General features: G+C 45.3%; 1 protein-coding gene across 2 annotated transcripts in view; it reads right to left on the bottom strand.

The window, feature by feature from the left end:
- The window catches only part of THOP1 (thimet oligopeptidase 1), a 295,527-nt gene that overhangs the window by 25,518 nt on the left and 254,227 nt on the right, over positions 1–15,782 (bottom strand). For both annotated transcript variants that reach the window (XM_069646651.1, XM_069646654.1), the window contains exons 10-11: positions 8,665–8,851; positions 7,370–7,498 (exon numbers count right to left, since the gene is read on the bottom strand). In XM_069646651.1, the coding sequence (XP_069502752.1) occupies positions 7,370–7,498; positions 8,665–8,851 (316 nt within the window). The remainder of the gene's footprint in view (positions 1–7,369; positions 7,499–8,664; positions 8,852–15,782) is intronic.

Raw genomic sequence — 15,782 nt, 5'->3', positions numbered from 1 at the left:
CCCATCCCGTGGCTACTCATCCAAGGTCCATCTCCGACCACCTTCAACACAGCAAAACATTTTGGATGCATTATGGACGAGGACCTGGCCAAATCACATACATTCTGTAATAAAATGATGTTACCTACACATTCGCACCCTCTTCCGCCTTGTTCCTTACCTGACCTTCCTACACAGAGTCTCTGTGATTGTTGCCATCATCCTTTCACGCCTAGACTATGCTAACGCCCTATACCCAGGGGCATCCGCATCGCAGATAAGAAAACTCCAAATAGTACAAAACACAGAAACAAGGCTCCTTCCGACACTAGGTCCAAGAGAACACATCACACACGCCCTCCGTGTCCTTCATTGGCTTCTGAGCGGGCTACAATTCACCTTCAAGGCGACATGCATCACCCTTCGCGCTCTTCACAACCAAGGACCGGAATACCTACATCATAAACTTACACGCTACTGGCCTAACAGAAATCTTGAATCAAGCTCAGCACCTCGACATTCCAGTGACAAAATCAACCCGTATGGGGGCTGCTTCTCAGTCCAGGCACCCACCATCTGGATGTCACTCCCATTGATCATCTGCAGTATAGAGGACCACGTCACCTTCAGGAAAGCTCTCAAAACATGCCTCTTGCCACCAGCACCATCAGACTCAACCCAAATCGCACTCGTGCGTGGACCATCGCCCACCCCACCTGGGCGAAAAAAATCAAGCGCAGTGGGACATGGCTCTTCCTAACCAGGCCTGTATGAAATGCTATGCATGACTAAATCCAATAATGCTTCAATCTTTCTTCATGAGACCATCATGCACTGCATCCCAGGGAATACAGCTGTCTCACCAGGGATTTGGCCCACACAGCCACAAGCATTGCGATACACACTGTTTGACTACACCCACCCCTCAAGCATATATCACCCTCCACCCGAGTGGTTCCTCCAGTAGAATACATCTGAGTGCCATGCAAAATTCGGTCCAGCTATTCACGTAGCCTGACCCATATGAATCCTCTAACTGACAGTTTGTCGCAACACCCATTACCCCACCTGATAATTGCAGGCTGCAGTTAAAGACATAGCCACTCCCTACCAACCTTAGTTTTGGCCATAAATACACACATGCATTTTTCAACTGCTTTCATCACTTCTCAATCCTCTGACTACAGTCTTCTAAAGGGCATTCATCCTCACAGCGCTTCAAGGCCATGAAGGCAGAAGGCGCTACACAAATACCAAATAACAACATACCTGTGTATACTGGTCTGGAATCAACTTTTTCTCGATCTTCTCTCACTTTACCTCATACAGTTATTAAAAGTCAAGCTTATGATTCATGATGATTAACTGTCTTTATGGTATGGTAAAGGGTAGGAGGGTCTACGTAGACCCCCCCACCCCCTTGGGGACATATCTGTTTATTAGAAGTACTGTGATAATACTTTGCAGACAGAGGTGTTACATAGTGATTATTAACGGCCTAACAAATCATTCTATATGTGTTTGTTCTATTGGAGTTCTCTGTGTGTCATTGCAGCCCTAGCCCAATCTCACATCCACCCGAGTCTAAGCCCTGCACTCTGCTACCTACTGTGACTGAGTTTGGCTAGACTCCAGTGTCTTTCCTGTTTACCATAATAGGTTGGCCTCTCGAAAGCCAATCCCATTCTTGATTTTGTAACCCAACCTTAACAAGAACCTTGCAGGAGATAAACTCACTTTACCTCTAGAGTAGGTGTTTTCCTTTTCAAACTGGCTACAGGATTTTGACGAACTTCATCGAAGCCAATGGTAGCTCAACTAAAAAGCATGCATCTTTTTTGACACTTGCCCAAATTCGTTTACATTTTGCATGAAAAGCTTTCAAGTTTATCCTAATCAAAAACCTGTACACGTTCAAAGTGGCTATCTTGAGACATCAGACCATGCCCGTACTACAAGAAACAAGCCCAAGTACATAGGGAAGCAGAAGGGGAGGAGCACAGAATGAGAAATATTTCAATGATTAAGAGTGGAAAACAAAGGTTTAGAGACAGTAAATCAATTAAGCCAGTAAAAATATCCCATGACGTCTTAAGAATGCTTGCCTTAAAGATCACAACTGGCCTCTGTCTTCGCCCTTCGTGTTCGTGAGCACACTTTCATTTGTTGGCTAGCTTCCAGAAAGTGATGCACTAGTGTAGTAGTCCAAGACCCTTCCCGATTGTGCTGCTTCAGAGCACCAACTTTGGTCTGCACTTACTTTTCTACATGTTAACCACACTAGATAACCTGCCTGAGCCCATTACCATATCAAGTATGATTCAAATAGTTTTGAAAGCTTTTATTAAGCCGATACTACTTAATGTATAGCTCACTGAAGTCACACTTTGGTATAGCACAACAAAAGCAAAACACAAAGTCATAACATCACGTTTGTTCCTCGAGTCTATATATCCAATCCAATCCAATGAAAGGGACTGTAGGTTGAATTATAATTTCTATTTAACAGCATTTATGAAATAACTTCGAGCTCCTTCACAAGGACCTGCAATCGGAATCATTTGGCCTGGGGTAGGCCTCAATATCTCCATCTTCCTTTCCTGCACGATTATAGATATATAAGCATATTGTTTCATTCTCAGATTAATTACTGAGTAATTTGAAGGAGGGTGCTAAGCAATCGTTTGCTGAAGCCACTGGGCCACCTTTTCTGCCAGCTGCATGTTTTTGTTTCCTTTGTACCCCACGACGGATCACCCAGGCCTCAGGAGTGTTTTGGGGGGTTTGAGTGCCCTTATATTTGTTTTGGTTGTGTTTTGTGGCTGTTTGGACCATGTCTTGAATGCGGAAGCCTGGCTCTTTCAGGAAATCCGACTTTGGGATGGGGCTACTGCTCTGCAGGGTGGCCCTGCCACTAGCCAAGAACCTGGAGGCAGTGTTCTGGACCTCCCAAAACCAGAAATAATGAAAAATCTAATCCACTACTTGGCTCAGCTAGTCACCAGTATCAACTGGCATTGAATCAAGTTCTTCTTAGCCTCCTTGCCCTCTGCTGCTGGACTTCACTGGGCTGGACTTGCTGCTAGGCCGCCTGGTGATTTCATTGTGCATCGTGCAGTTTCTCCTCTCCCTCTCTCTTCCATCTCTCTGCCCTCCTCCTCCATGGTGCTCGCCATCTCCCCCATTTACTGTAACTGCTACTCTATGACCTATCCTGCCCCACTTTGTATGCAAGGAAGGAGAAAAGTCAAGAAAGATCTCCTGATCTCCAACCCAGGCCTGCCAATCGCTGACACCTATGTCAGGCTTCTTCCATGCATATTGTCACCGACATCCTCTTTGTCGTTCCCTCTCTGGAACTAGGCTCTCAGTCCTCTCCCCTTTCTCCTCCTTGCTCATTAATGGTGGAACCAGATGGGAAGTACTCTTGACGCACTTGTCATCCTCTAGGTGCATCATTAATGTCTACCAGAATGGCATGGTCATGGCCCAGGGCTCTCAACCCAACCTCCTCTTTGAGCGGAGTCTCCTGTTTCTCATCAACTGCCTCCCTTCTCCTGCCACTCCTACTTCTACTTCTGCCACCCCCGACGGATGAAACACATCCTCATCTTCCCCCTCGGAAGACCTTCAAAAGGTAGCAACCAGCTTCACTTAGCTACCCCCAACTCTTGCTCTGCCGTCAAACACTCCTCTGACATAAGTCACCTCCTTGAAGACTTTGACCTTGACGTTCTTGCTCTCACCAAGACGCGGTTCACTGTCAGCTCTATCACTGCTTTAGACACACTCCTCACTGAGGGCTACAAGATCCTCTCTAAGTCCACGCCTAACCGGTCCGGAGGCGGAGTGGCCCTGATCATCCCTGAATGGGTCCCTGCTTCTATCTAACCCCCTCAGTCCTACTCTTCCTTTGAATGCCTCGTCTGCAGGCTTGGTGTCTCGCCTACCCTCTCGCTGACTCACCACCATCGACAGGACCCCTGGTCTGAACGCCCTCTTCCTTTCGGAGTGGTCTGATCTCACCTCTTCTTCTCCTGGCTTCTACCTCCACGTTTCTCCTCGGAGACTTCAATATTCACCTCGACTCTCCTGATGCGGCCACTGGTTTCCTCTGCAGCATCTGACTCTTTTCCCTCACCATTCTTCCCTATGGGCCGAGCCACTCAGCCGGGCACACCTTGGATGCTCTCATCTCAGCAGACATCCCCAGCTCCAACCCTCTGACTACACCTCTCTCCTGGTCGGACCATGCTCTCTTGTCCTCTCACCAGGATCTCTTTGGTCCCCCGGCTAAGCCTCTGCACGCACTGCCCGCCTACAACTCCATCATTCAACCAATATAATAAGTATAAGTTGCTGGTTTTGCCGCCACCTACATTCCCCCTCCTACTCCAGACACTGCCCTTGCTAACCTTTACCTCTCCATCCCCAACAGCCTGGACATCCTTGCCCCGGTCATGAGGATCCGCATGAAACCTGCCTCCAAGTCTAACACTTGGTTTGACTCCGACCTAGCCTCTCTGAAACGCAAGTGCAGAGTTGCTGAACGGAAGTGGCGGATGTCAAGCAGGTCCACTGACACGATTGGCCTGCCGCCTTCTCCAAAGGCAATACAGACTCTTCATCTGCACGAAGAAGAGGGCCCCATATCCAAGCCTGCATTTCAGGGGCCACCAACAACACGGCTGAACTGTTCAAAATCTGCAAGGAACTCGCCAATCCTACTGCAGTCTCCACTTCACTTCTGCCATATCGGGCCCACTGCACTGGCCTCCCACTTCACAACTAAAACTCAGGACAACCTGTCCTCGTTCTACTCACTCTCCACTACCCCCCTCCCTCGCCTGCTCTCGGCCCTCCACTTGTCCCCCACTCTACTCCCCCACCCCCCTACTCTCCTCCTCCTCACCCATATCAACGGACGAGGTCTCTAAAGAAGTCCTCTCTATGAAGGTCTCCTCTAAACAGGTGCTCCCCTGCTCCTCCAGACTATCAAGGACAACATTGCAGAAATCAGCCATGGCTGAAGCAAGGGAGGCAATCACTCCTTTGCCACTGGCTCCTTCCCATTACCCCTCAAGCACTCAATTTTGCACCCTATCCTTAAAAATCCTTCTGCCGATACTTCCTGCCAAGCTAACTACTGCCCCATTTCCATTACACCCTTCCTGGGCAAACTCTTGGAGAAGTTGGTTATCTTCCAATCAATCCATCACACTGAATCCGTTGGTTGTCTCCAGTGCAGAGCAGCCAGAGGCACTGAAACTGCTCTCCTGAACACCTGTGAAGACTGGCTCTCAAATCTTGATTCCAACTCTACCAGACTGCTATTCAAGCATAGTGTGCTGCTAACAATCTCTGCCTAATGCCAGTAAGACTGAGATCCTTCTCACTGAGACCCCTGCTCCCTCATTTGCTCCTACTCTCTGGCAGCACTCCATGGGTTCCCTCACCTCACCATCTTGTGAGGCTAAAAACCTTGGCGTTATCTTCGACTCCTCTATTCCCACATCGCGGACCTTGCCAAGGCGGCCCACTTTCAGCTGCACCTCCGCAGAGGCATTCTTGCTTTCCTCACCTTCCCCCCAGAAACTCAATGTCTCCAACGCTCTGGTCCTCTCTAAGCTGGACTACTGCAACAGCCTCTTCAATCTGCCTTTATCGTCCCTTTTCCCCTTTCAATTAATCCAGAACAGGACAAGACTGAAAGACTCAAGCAGAAGGACCATATCTCTCCAATGGCTCCTAGTGGCTGCGAGGATAAAGTTCAAGACCTTCTGCATCATCAAGGCTTTCTGTGGCCTTGGACCCAGCTACATCCAACTCGCTCTCCCTAAATACCTCCCTGCTAGGACCCTTCAGTCAGCTAGTTCCAACTCTCTGCTGATCACACGTTTTCCCAAGCAGAGAGTGAGGGTGGTGGGGCCAGTGGCTCCCTTTCTTTGGCAGGAGCCTTCCTCTGGAATGGCCTCTCTGCCAGTCTGAAGCTTCAGTCGGATCGCCTTAAGGTCTGGAAGCTTCTCAAGACCCTCCTTTTGTCTTCTTCCTTTCCTGTCCCCCCGTCCCCTGCCAATGCCCCCCTTTGCCGCATTGACTGGCTGCCTGGTCCCTCAGTCCTTCAGGGCACCAGGCCCACCGCACCCAGACTACCCCTCACCAATCTCCCTAACCTGCACTTTTCCTTCTGGGGCCCCCTACCCCTGACTAGCCTGGCGGGGTGTGCATCCCTAACAAGCCTGGTCCACCCCATCCCTGGCACATAGGATATGGTTTTCACTCCCTGTATCCCCTGGCACTTGCCAACTTGGCCTCTCCTTAGCACTTGTCTAGTCCCATTGGCCCACTCTTCCCCCAGCCTCCCCACCCCCCCTTAGCTTTTATGCTTCCACTCTCCCCTGCACTTCCCTCCCACCCTAGCATTATCCCTTCTCATTTCCTCACTCCCCCCCTCCCTGCACTTCTTGTTACTGCACTTGCACGATCCGAATGACAAGGCCTAGTAGGACAGATATTGTTTTTCTCTCCTGCACCCCTCGCTCCCTCTTTGTCTTGGGGCACCTTGAAACACCATTTGTTGTACAGGTGCCTTAGAAATTAACAAAATCAAAAAAATAAAAATGTTTTGTAAAAGCAAGACAAGTACATTATTTTTCGTTGAATAGGAATAAGGAATGTTCTCAGGTTTGGTGATTTTTTTAACGTTCAATGTTCACACATCTAGTGGAAGGTCCTGCTTCGTGTTCTTCGATAGGAAGGGGATGTGACCATCCTTTTCCAGAGCCTGTACATGTCAATAGAACTGTGGGGGTAAATACCATTTACGGTGCATGAACAAAACACGTCTACAAAAAATGTACGCTTTTTGACTAGTGAATGACTTGGATTCTTTGTGCAGCAGAGGGGCATTTCCCACCTTACGTGAAAGCACAGAGAACCCTACAATGAGGGCAAATGAACTGTGCTTATATGCAGAAACACTTGTGTATAGGCGCGTTATAAATGCCATATCATATCAATCATCGTCCTGTACCACCGGGTTACAACCCACCTGGGATTTCAGAAGGCGAATGAAGTAATTTTTAAACGCTTGTCTTTAAGTCACTTGTGGAAACAGTGAGACAGTGCATGGGATCAGACACAATTAGTGGCAAAATGTTTGAGAAGTCTCTCTGGACTAAAAGCTACTACCAGCTGTTCTGGGACAATCACAGACCATAGACACCCCAGTTTCCACCATGCCATTGGTCCATTTTAAAGGTATTCAGACTAAATTCTCCATTTTCTGCCAACACTAACGCACAAACAAATCATGGACTGGGCAGTGTGGGAGATTGTCACACACCACAAACATCTCTGTTCCTCATCACCCACTCCACAAATAACTTACCTGGCGAGGCAGGGATACCTAGAATCTCTTCACAGATACGGCTGTACTGCTCCACTGGGTCAACATCCGTTTGTGTGTGCAGGACCTGGTCTACAGTTGCAAGGACAATTTGCCGCAAGTTAAAGAGACCTGCACCATGAGGGGAAATAAGTGGGTTGGACATCATAAATAAGGCACAGTATGACAAGTTAAAAAGGAGGACAGGTTCTAGCATTCAAGGAAAAGCGCACCTTTTGAAGATGAGCTCGTCGGATTAGAAGGTTGGTGGCGGACTAGTTTCTGACCCGTTTATATATAATCATTTCCAACAGGAGAAGCGCATCAATATATATCAAATGAAGTGAAATCATGCATACTCTAGAGGAGGTGAAAAACAGACTAAATAGTGTTTCGTCTTCAGAATGAGTGCACACATCCCATTTTGTTTTAGGGGGCAATTTGCCAACAATTAGGACACATTAATCCTGGGTGGGTGTCAGTCAGGCTTGAGAAGGGGTCCTACGGTACCAAAGCACACGGTATGGCCAGTAAGAGCTTAAAGCTTTAGTGGGAAGTTTCAACATGTCTGGGTCTATGACTGGGTATAAACGGGTTTCTGTTCCTCAGTCAAGAACCAGGATATTTAAGAGTTGGCAAAATAATTCCAAACATGACTCACTAACATGTTTGTACGATAATGAAAGCGGCAAAATGAGGGAAGAGGGGATGGTCAAACTAGGACCAAAAGGGAGCTCATGTTATAGTGTGAAAAGTTTGAGGGGAGGAGTGGTAATAGTGTGTGTGAGGAGAGCAAGTTGTTTTTGGGATAAAAGGAAGGCAGATTGGTAAGTAGTATGAAAGATAGCATTTATAGGGGATGGTAGAGGCCCAATGAGATAGGGTTGTCATGGGGGGTGGTATGAGGAAGGAGTATTTATACTCAAGGGGGTATGAGTGAGGTATTTTAGGGGATGGGCTTCGAGTAGGGATGGTTCGCCCAACGCGAACCTTCCAACCCCCTCAATGGAGAGTTTGCTTATTATGGTAGACGGTAGGGAAGGTGTTTGGTGTCCTGAGGGTGATGGAAGAAAATATAATACTTAATATCTCAAGGGAAGACTGATGAACACAGTTTGTTGTGGGAGCATAGAATTTCAGGAGCAAGAAGTTATGGTTGATGTAGGAAAGGGTTGAGGAACGGCTGGTTTATCACCGGAATAAGGAATGAGGTGGTGGCGTTGAGGCTGGTCTTGACAGACAAGTGGCGTGTATTTTCTGGTGCTTCTGGGAATGGAGGTAATGGGGAACAGTGGTACCTGTGTTGGCAAGTCTGGATTTCATCAGCTTGCTCAGTAGCTCCTCTGGAATTGGAGCACCAGTCTTGTAGTGCTTTGACATGTGCTGCAGTGGCTCCTTCTCCCACACCCAGTTCTCCAGCATCTGAGACGGTGCTTCCACAAAATCTCGCTCCACATGTGTGCCACTGAACATTGCATAGTCTGCCTGTAAAGGAAGAAAAACAGTGTTACCACACAAGCCAAAGAGCAAAGGGTGGCGTAAGGTGCCCTTGAGCGTAGAGCTGGAGGGCGGAAAAGATGAGTGTAGTCTGGCACCAAGTGTTACTGCAACAAATCTGCCAAGCCCTCCGGTCCCTAACCAGAGAATGTGACTAGAATGATACATGTGTACATCAGACGAGAATGCACAGATAAGAGGTACAACACAAACCCTAAAAAAAGCAATAACACAGGAAGAAATAACTTGTTTTCCAATGCTGGTTCTACAGATTAGTATCAGAAATACATGCTTTGTATACTTTAATGGTGCTATGCTGCCTTACCCCTCAGAGATTCCTCATCGATAATAGCATGCTCAACATTCACATTCTGCAGTCATGTGGTCTGGGAGGCTCTAGGAAAGCTCAATTTGTTGCCTGTCCGGGCAAAGGTTGAATTTAAACCAGGCTGCCACATCCGATATTTCCTTGTTGGGAATAGCATCACTTACTGCTTATTCTGTATAATAGCCTACAAAAATCTAAGTTAATTGAAGTGAATATACCTTCTTCCACAGTAACCCTTGCTGCATGTCCAAAAAGGTTAATGCTTAATTTACAATAGCTGTTTCTAATTACATCTTTCGTGCTTGGATTACCATGAAATAATGTGTTGAGCAAATTCAATCATGTGCAGATAATGTTCATTGATTTAAATTATAATTTGCAACAGCTATATTGCTTTTGCTAGACTGGTGTAATAATTTGTCCAACAGGAGAGGCTGTATCCTGTTCATTGTGCTAGGCTTACTTTATCCATTTAATACAAGAAGGTACACTTGTCCATATGGAACGTTTAACTATAATTAACTCTGTTGCACTGGAACACTTGTATTTATTGTAGGTTCCTAAATATTAATAGGAACTTAGTCTTGAAAGACATTATTGCATTATACATTTTAAACTATAGTTTATTAGTGCTTGTATTTTACAGACTATTGTTGGCAATTGAGGTCATATTAAGTTGTGCATGTTCCTATTGGTATTATGGAGTACTTGTGGGTCATGATGTATCGTGTTTTTAAGTAATATTTTAATCCCAATGGTGCTTTACCTTTTAAACGTATATTGTTTCATGTTGGATCTACAATTCTTTACCATATTGCAAGAGAAATGTTTTGTTGTATGAACTTTTATGGCAATTACTGAAAATAAAGTATTGATCATGAAGAATTACTGCTTATTCAAAATGAGTCGATTCTGTCTGGACTGGTATCTCTGCTCATTCACTAACAATTTAATCTCAAAAGGTACTCCGACCGCCAACCCTAGTCAGAGCATCATCTTCACCTAACTTCAACAGACATTAGACAAAATAAAAATTCTTATGAGACCTACAAATCTACCATTCAGAGATAACTTTCAGTCCACTTCAGAACTCCACAATGTTCCGCTTTCTCTGCAACTCGCCCTCTGCATTATGGAAAAAGATCCAAGATATCATCGCTCCTTCTAAACCTAAACCATTAAAAAACATGATCAATCAAGCCAATAAGTGGGCTAATGAGGATCTTTCTAATATGAAGAGCGCTGTGAGGGTCCTGTTGCCGTAGGAGCCGTTCCTTATTACTGGATGACAAACCCCAATGTACAACCCTTAACTGTGCCCATCACACAATCATTGAATATAATAGGAAAGCCTTCTGTCAGAACCATATCATAACTGCAAGCTATTCAAAATCTACAAAGCAACCCCACCACCTCAAAAGTCACTCAAACCTCCTTACTTCAACATTACTGGCAGATGACCGGTCTGAGGCCTTCAAAAACTAGGTGGAAAGAGTCCGAAATAACACTGTGAAACAGATACACTCTCCCCTACACCTCAACAGGAATGCTGTGCAACTTCTCCAACTTCACTGCTGGACCTCCGCTGAGATCTTTAACCTAATAGCCAATGCTATTTTTGGCCTGCCTCGATGAGGAAACGCCATGCACCTACTGGCTGGTCACAACCCTGGACTATGAAACACATCACAGTAATTTATTTCCTGCACAACAATCATCCTGGACTACCCCCTCCTTAAAACAAACCATATTCACTGTTAAAGTCCGGCAGAACTACAACCCTATATTTAACATTCCAAGCAACATTCTTTAAAATATTACTGTGTCACAAATTCTGCCATTTTGCAAGGCCCACAAAACAGTATCATGAAAACCAAGCCAGCTTCTGTCCTGCTGGAAGCACTGAAACTAGCCTTTTTTAAGTTACATAAAAAAACTTTCCTGGATCAGAATATCCCACTCGCTCGAATACCGCTGGACTTCTCTTTGGGCTTTAATGGCATCTATGATGCTCAGCTAAAAGCTGCATGGCAATATGAGCATCAACATTGTTACCCTCTATTGGATTTTAGAATATCTACACGATTGCACAAGCCAAGTGAATATTGATAGAGTCCCGTCTCCTATCAGCTAGCTGACCCGAGTCTTGCCACAAATTCTATCAGATTAACTCCAGATTACCCTGTCTTTTCAATGCATGCATCAACCCTTTAGCTGACCAAATAGAGTTCATGTCCATGTTCCAAATGTACACTGTTAACTTAGAGACAACTCTGCTCAACATCCCTCCCAAAAGAGGCGGAGAAAAATTCCATGAATGTATTTCTCCAAAGGCTTCAATATTGTACAAATGGACCATCTCCGCTTGAACTCCACAAAAACAGGGATGCTTTGGGCTTGGCACTCCTGAATCCACCACTCTCTCTTTCAAATGGCACTCATCCTGGTGCTCATCACCTCTACCGATAACCACTGAAAGAAACCTGGGATTCGATTCCTGTTCAACAACTACCAGGCGTGTATTTGTTCAGGTCATTCAGGCAGCCCAAAAATCACTGGCAAAGGCATTTTTTCCACATTCCTATGGCGATGGGTATGAAGCGTCTCATCATTGGTGAAGCAAAACTGCACTACACAACATACTGTAAAAAACAGACAACATGTATTTTGTATTGCATTAGAAAGAAAATATACCATCGAATGTGGAAGATCATAACAAAAATCGGCACTGGGTTCTGTGAGAAACCTGAAGGTGCTCTCGCATCTACTCCCCTGGGATCCTCTGTTCAGGGGGCCATGTAAGGGCCATCACTCTTGGACGGTGATCCTGGGGTGGACAAGCGATGGAGGATCACCAGAGTGGAGGGTCCTTCGGGATTGGAGAGAGGGTGCCCGATGGCGAGACATGGTATCCCCCTTTTCCTGATATTTACCTGCCCTCCTCTCCCCTCTATTTCCAGTCTTATTCCATCAACCCATCTAAATTCCCATTGAGTACTTGGAAGAAGAGGCAACTAGGAGCAATGCAGATTTCCCCATGTAAAAACCACCTTAACCCGCTCTTCTTCGTCACAGTACCAGAGGACTGCAGCCAGAGAGATCAGGCATGTCCCTCTAATATGTCTATACAAGTTAAGGCAATTAAGAATGATTTTTCACTTGCAGCCGATTAACACTTAGGGAACATATAAAAGTTGCCGCTCAGAGATACCAAAGAGGATGAAGAAGCTGAAGCAGCAGGTGAGGCAGGTGCGCGAGGACCACGAGAGCTGCAGGAGGAGAGAAGCTGGAAGGAGCCGTGACAAGTACAGTGCCGGACTGGGAAGGAAGGCAGAGCGCAAGCGTTACAGAGAGTGGAGGCAGAGCCCAGCATGAAGGCCGGTGAGCTAAGAGGGAGCACCCAGCAGAGAGGAGTTTTAGTCCAGTAAGTGTTGGAGAACCCTTGAGGCTCCAGGGCACTAAGAGAGGTGCTGTTAAGCCGGAGGCACAATCTTGAATACCAAAAGTAACGAAAAGGTGAATGAAGTGGAATGCTTGATTATTTTTAATGCTGAAAGTCACAAACAGTTGGACACTTGAAAGTAATTAGGGGCCAGCGGCTTCCCTATTCTGTAGACTGAATACAACGAAAGGGGCTAGTGAGCCCGTAGCATTACCCACGTGCTAATATTGACTGTAAACGTGACAAAAGGGGCTTTTGAGTCCACACAGTGAACATTTATATATTTTCCATTAACTTTGGCAAGAGGGGCTGTTTGAACCCATATAACAAACTGCAGAAAAGCTATTTATTGCCAAAGATATACCGCAGGAATAAAGTGAAGAATGTAACTTTGTGAACCATTGAATATTAGCTATGGAAAACCTATGGTTGAACGACCTGTAATGGGTAGACTGTGTGGTCCAACTACGGCTCTTAGACCAGTAGGTTTCATTGAGTCAACTTTGCATAACATCAAGACTTTAATCATAAGCAAGACATATTGTTTCTGGTTGTGTGACCTGTGATTGGTGGACCGTGTGGACTGACAACTGCGCCTAGACCAGACGCCACTGTAAGTTTGGCCAGCGGCAAGGAGGTGTAAAACATTGGTGAAACTAGCCAAAGGAGGGGTTAGGTGGCCCCTTCAATTCTCTTTTGAACTAGTGAATCGATGAGCCTGTGAATTTGTGAAGTTCAACTCTTGCAAGTAAAGTGCCTCTTGGGGAAGGGAATCCTAGAGGTAAAGTTGGAGAATCTTGGTCTTGTGTGAACATTTTGTTGCACTTGAACTTGGGTGAAGGGAGACACCTAGATCTTCGTTTTGGTGTGAACTTTGTACGATACCTGCGAACCCATGAAAAGGTACTTTCAGAACTTGTACGGTACCTACTGAAAAGGGATTATATTGGAACAGTGTTGACACTGAACCAGAGAACTTTTATAGGAACTTGAAATAACACTTTAACATTTGATTCGGAACACTGATTGGTTGAATTATATCTTTGTTTGGTGTCATCTCTCTTGATACCATGTGTGCGATAGGCATGGTATCACGAGAGACACAGGCTTAAAGAGGTTAAAAAATCTTTATTTACTAAGGTTCCTTGGTTGGTGTAATGCCTAACTGGCCCTAACCCTAAAGGGATGGTTCCCTTAACTGATGTTTCTAAGGACTATCGGAGTCTGAAAGCCCAAAATAAAAATTCTGTCTGTGTCTAAACCTATGCTTGCCCTCACTCTTTGACAAAATGTGCTAGGAAGTCTCTTAATAGAAAAATATAGTGGTTCAACAGAAAATAGGAAACCAAGATTGGTTTCAGGTGACTTTCTCACCAGGTGTGGGTTGGAAAGAATGAAATCAATCAAACAAGGGCTGTTCATCAGTCCAGGTCAACAGTTTGTGTTGTAGTCTTACACTTAGGCCCTTCTTCCACAAGCTTCAATTTCTTCAGTATCACAAATACTAGGTATTCCACTTATGCTAGACATGCTATCTGTGACTAGAGTGTGGTGTGACTGTGCAGGTAAGCAAACCATTTCAAGAAGCAGACCTTTCAAAAGAATTTGAGATTGACTGTGGGGGCAACGGAAGAGGAGAATTAACCAGTTAAAACAGACAACCGTGAAATATGATAATAGAATTGATGGATGCGAGTAATGGTGAAGAAAAATCCATTCAAAATGGATGTGGTGTGGGTATGCACTGTGCAAGACTATTAAATTCAAGGCCTACTTGCCATAATAGGAATAATCTCTATGTGGTTTGTATAGGTAAGATCTGTTTTTCATATATAGCGGTGGATGTGAAGTAGCGTGCTCGTGTGTGCAAGGTGAAAAAGAAAGGGAATTTTGACAGTTGGCGATCAAATGCTGCTCATTGCAATGTGTCTGGAACAGGAGGAAGAATATTTGACAGGTGAAGATTCTAGGGAGGCAGTTGGGACACTTCTATACCCAGTGATTATGCCGGGGCACAACGGAGCATTGCAACATTGAGAGTTTTGTTTCAGATGGCTAGATCACAAGCGGGCCGCCCAGGGCCTCGCAACCCCATCCCTTGTCTACTGAGGGGGGGTGCTGATGGGGGTCATTGTTAAATTTTCCAGGAGCTGGTGCTGTATTGGTTGATCGACAATCTAGTAGATGTTGGAGCATGAGTCTCTTAATCTTGTTGACACTGTGTATGCAGATGTAGCCTAAACGTGGGAAATCAGTGGTGAGGTGAAGTGATGTTGGCACTGACTTGTGATAACAAAGGCTACAAAGGGCTTGGAGAACCTTTTTTTGGATTCTGCCTAGGAATTAACCTAGAGTGTCGTGGCTTTGTTTATTTGTGGAAAATATAAATTCTATTTTTAGGCTTGTAAATCTGTTTAGATACACATGCTTTGAATAGGCTGCCATCTAGTGGTTGATAGAACATTTAGTTTTTTACTTCCAAAGTAAAAAGAAGTCGACAAGGGTGGTGCCTTCACGCTATCCCCAACGTATCTGTATGCCTATGATGCCCTGCACCTCAAATTCGTCCTGGATTCTTTTCCGCCATCAGTGTGGTCATAACTGTTGGGAAAAGATTTTCTTTTTGCTGCTTTACTCCAATAGACTTCTATGGGACACAGTTTCTTTTTTCATCCTGAACTGACTTTTTGGAGTGAAGTACTTTACTTGTCTTTTTTCTGCTCATTCTAATGGGGAAACTGATCCGTTCTTAAGACTATCGGTACTGAGCGACTCAGTGAATTTCTTGTATTGTCACAATTGCAAAAGTGAAGTGCAGTTAGCATAATTTTTATCCTTAAAACATTTTATTTAGTGGATTTTTGGTTACATTCAAAATGTGCCATGGATGCGCTGGTGGCAGCAAATAATTTTTAACTGTTTTAAACATTTTACTCGTGCACTTTTGCATTTACCACAAATGGCTACTAAAGGTGGCTAGCATCCTACGATGGTCGTGCCACAAGGTTTTTGCTTGTCCTTTGGCCATACTGTTCTTTAGCCTTGTTCTGCCCTTACTGGTCTGGAATTGCCATACACTGGAAGCTCTTTCCCGAGGAGAAAGCAAGTGATCTCTGCACTAACGACTCCTGTGCCTTCCTTGACCAGAC

Source organism: Ambystoma mexicanum, chromosome 1p (assembly GCF_040938575.1).
Source record: "Ambystoma mexicanum isolate Mex_15411 chromosome 1p, UKY_AmexF1_1, whole genome shotgun sequence".
Taxonomy (NCBI): Eukaryota; Metazoa; Chordata; class Amphibia; order Caudata; family Ambystomatidae; genus Ambystoma; species Ambystoma mexicanum.
Note: the sequence above shows the minus strand (reverse complement) of the source record. Positions and strands in the feature narration are given on the sequence as shown.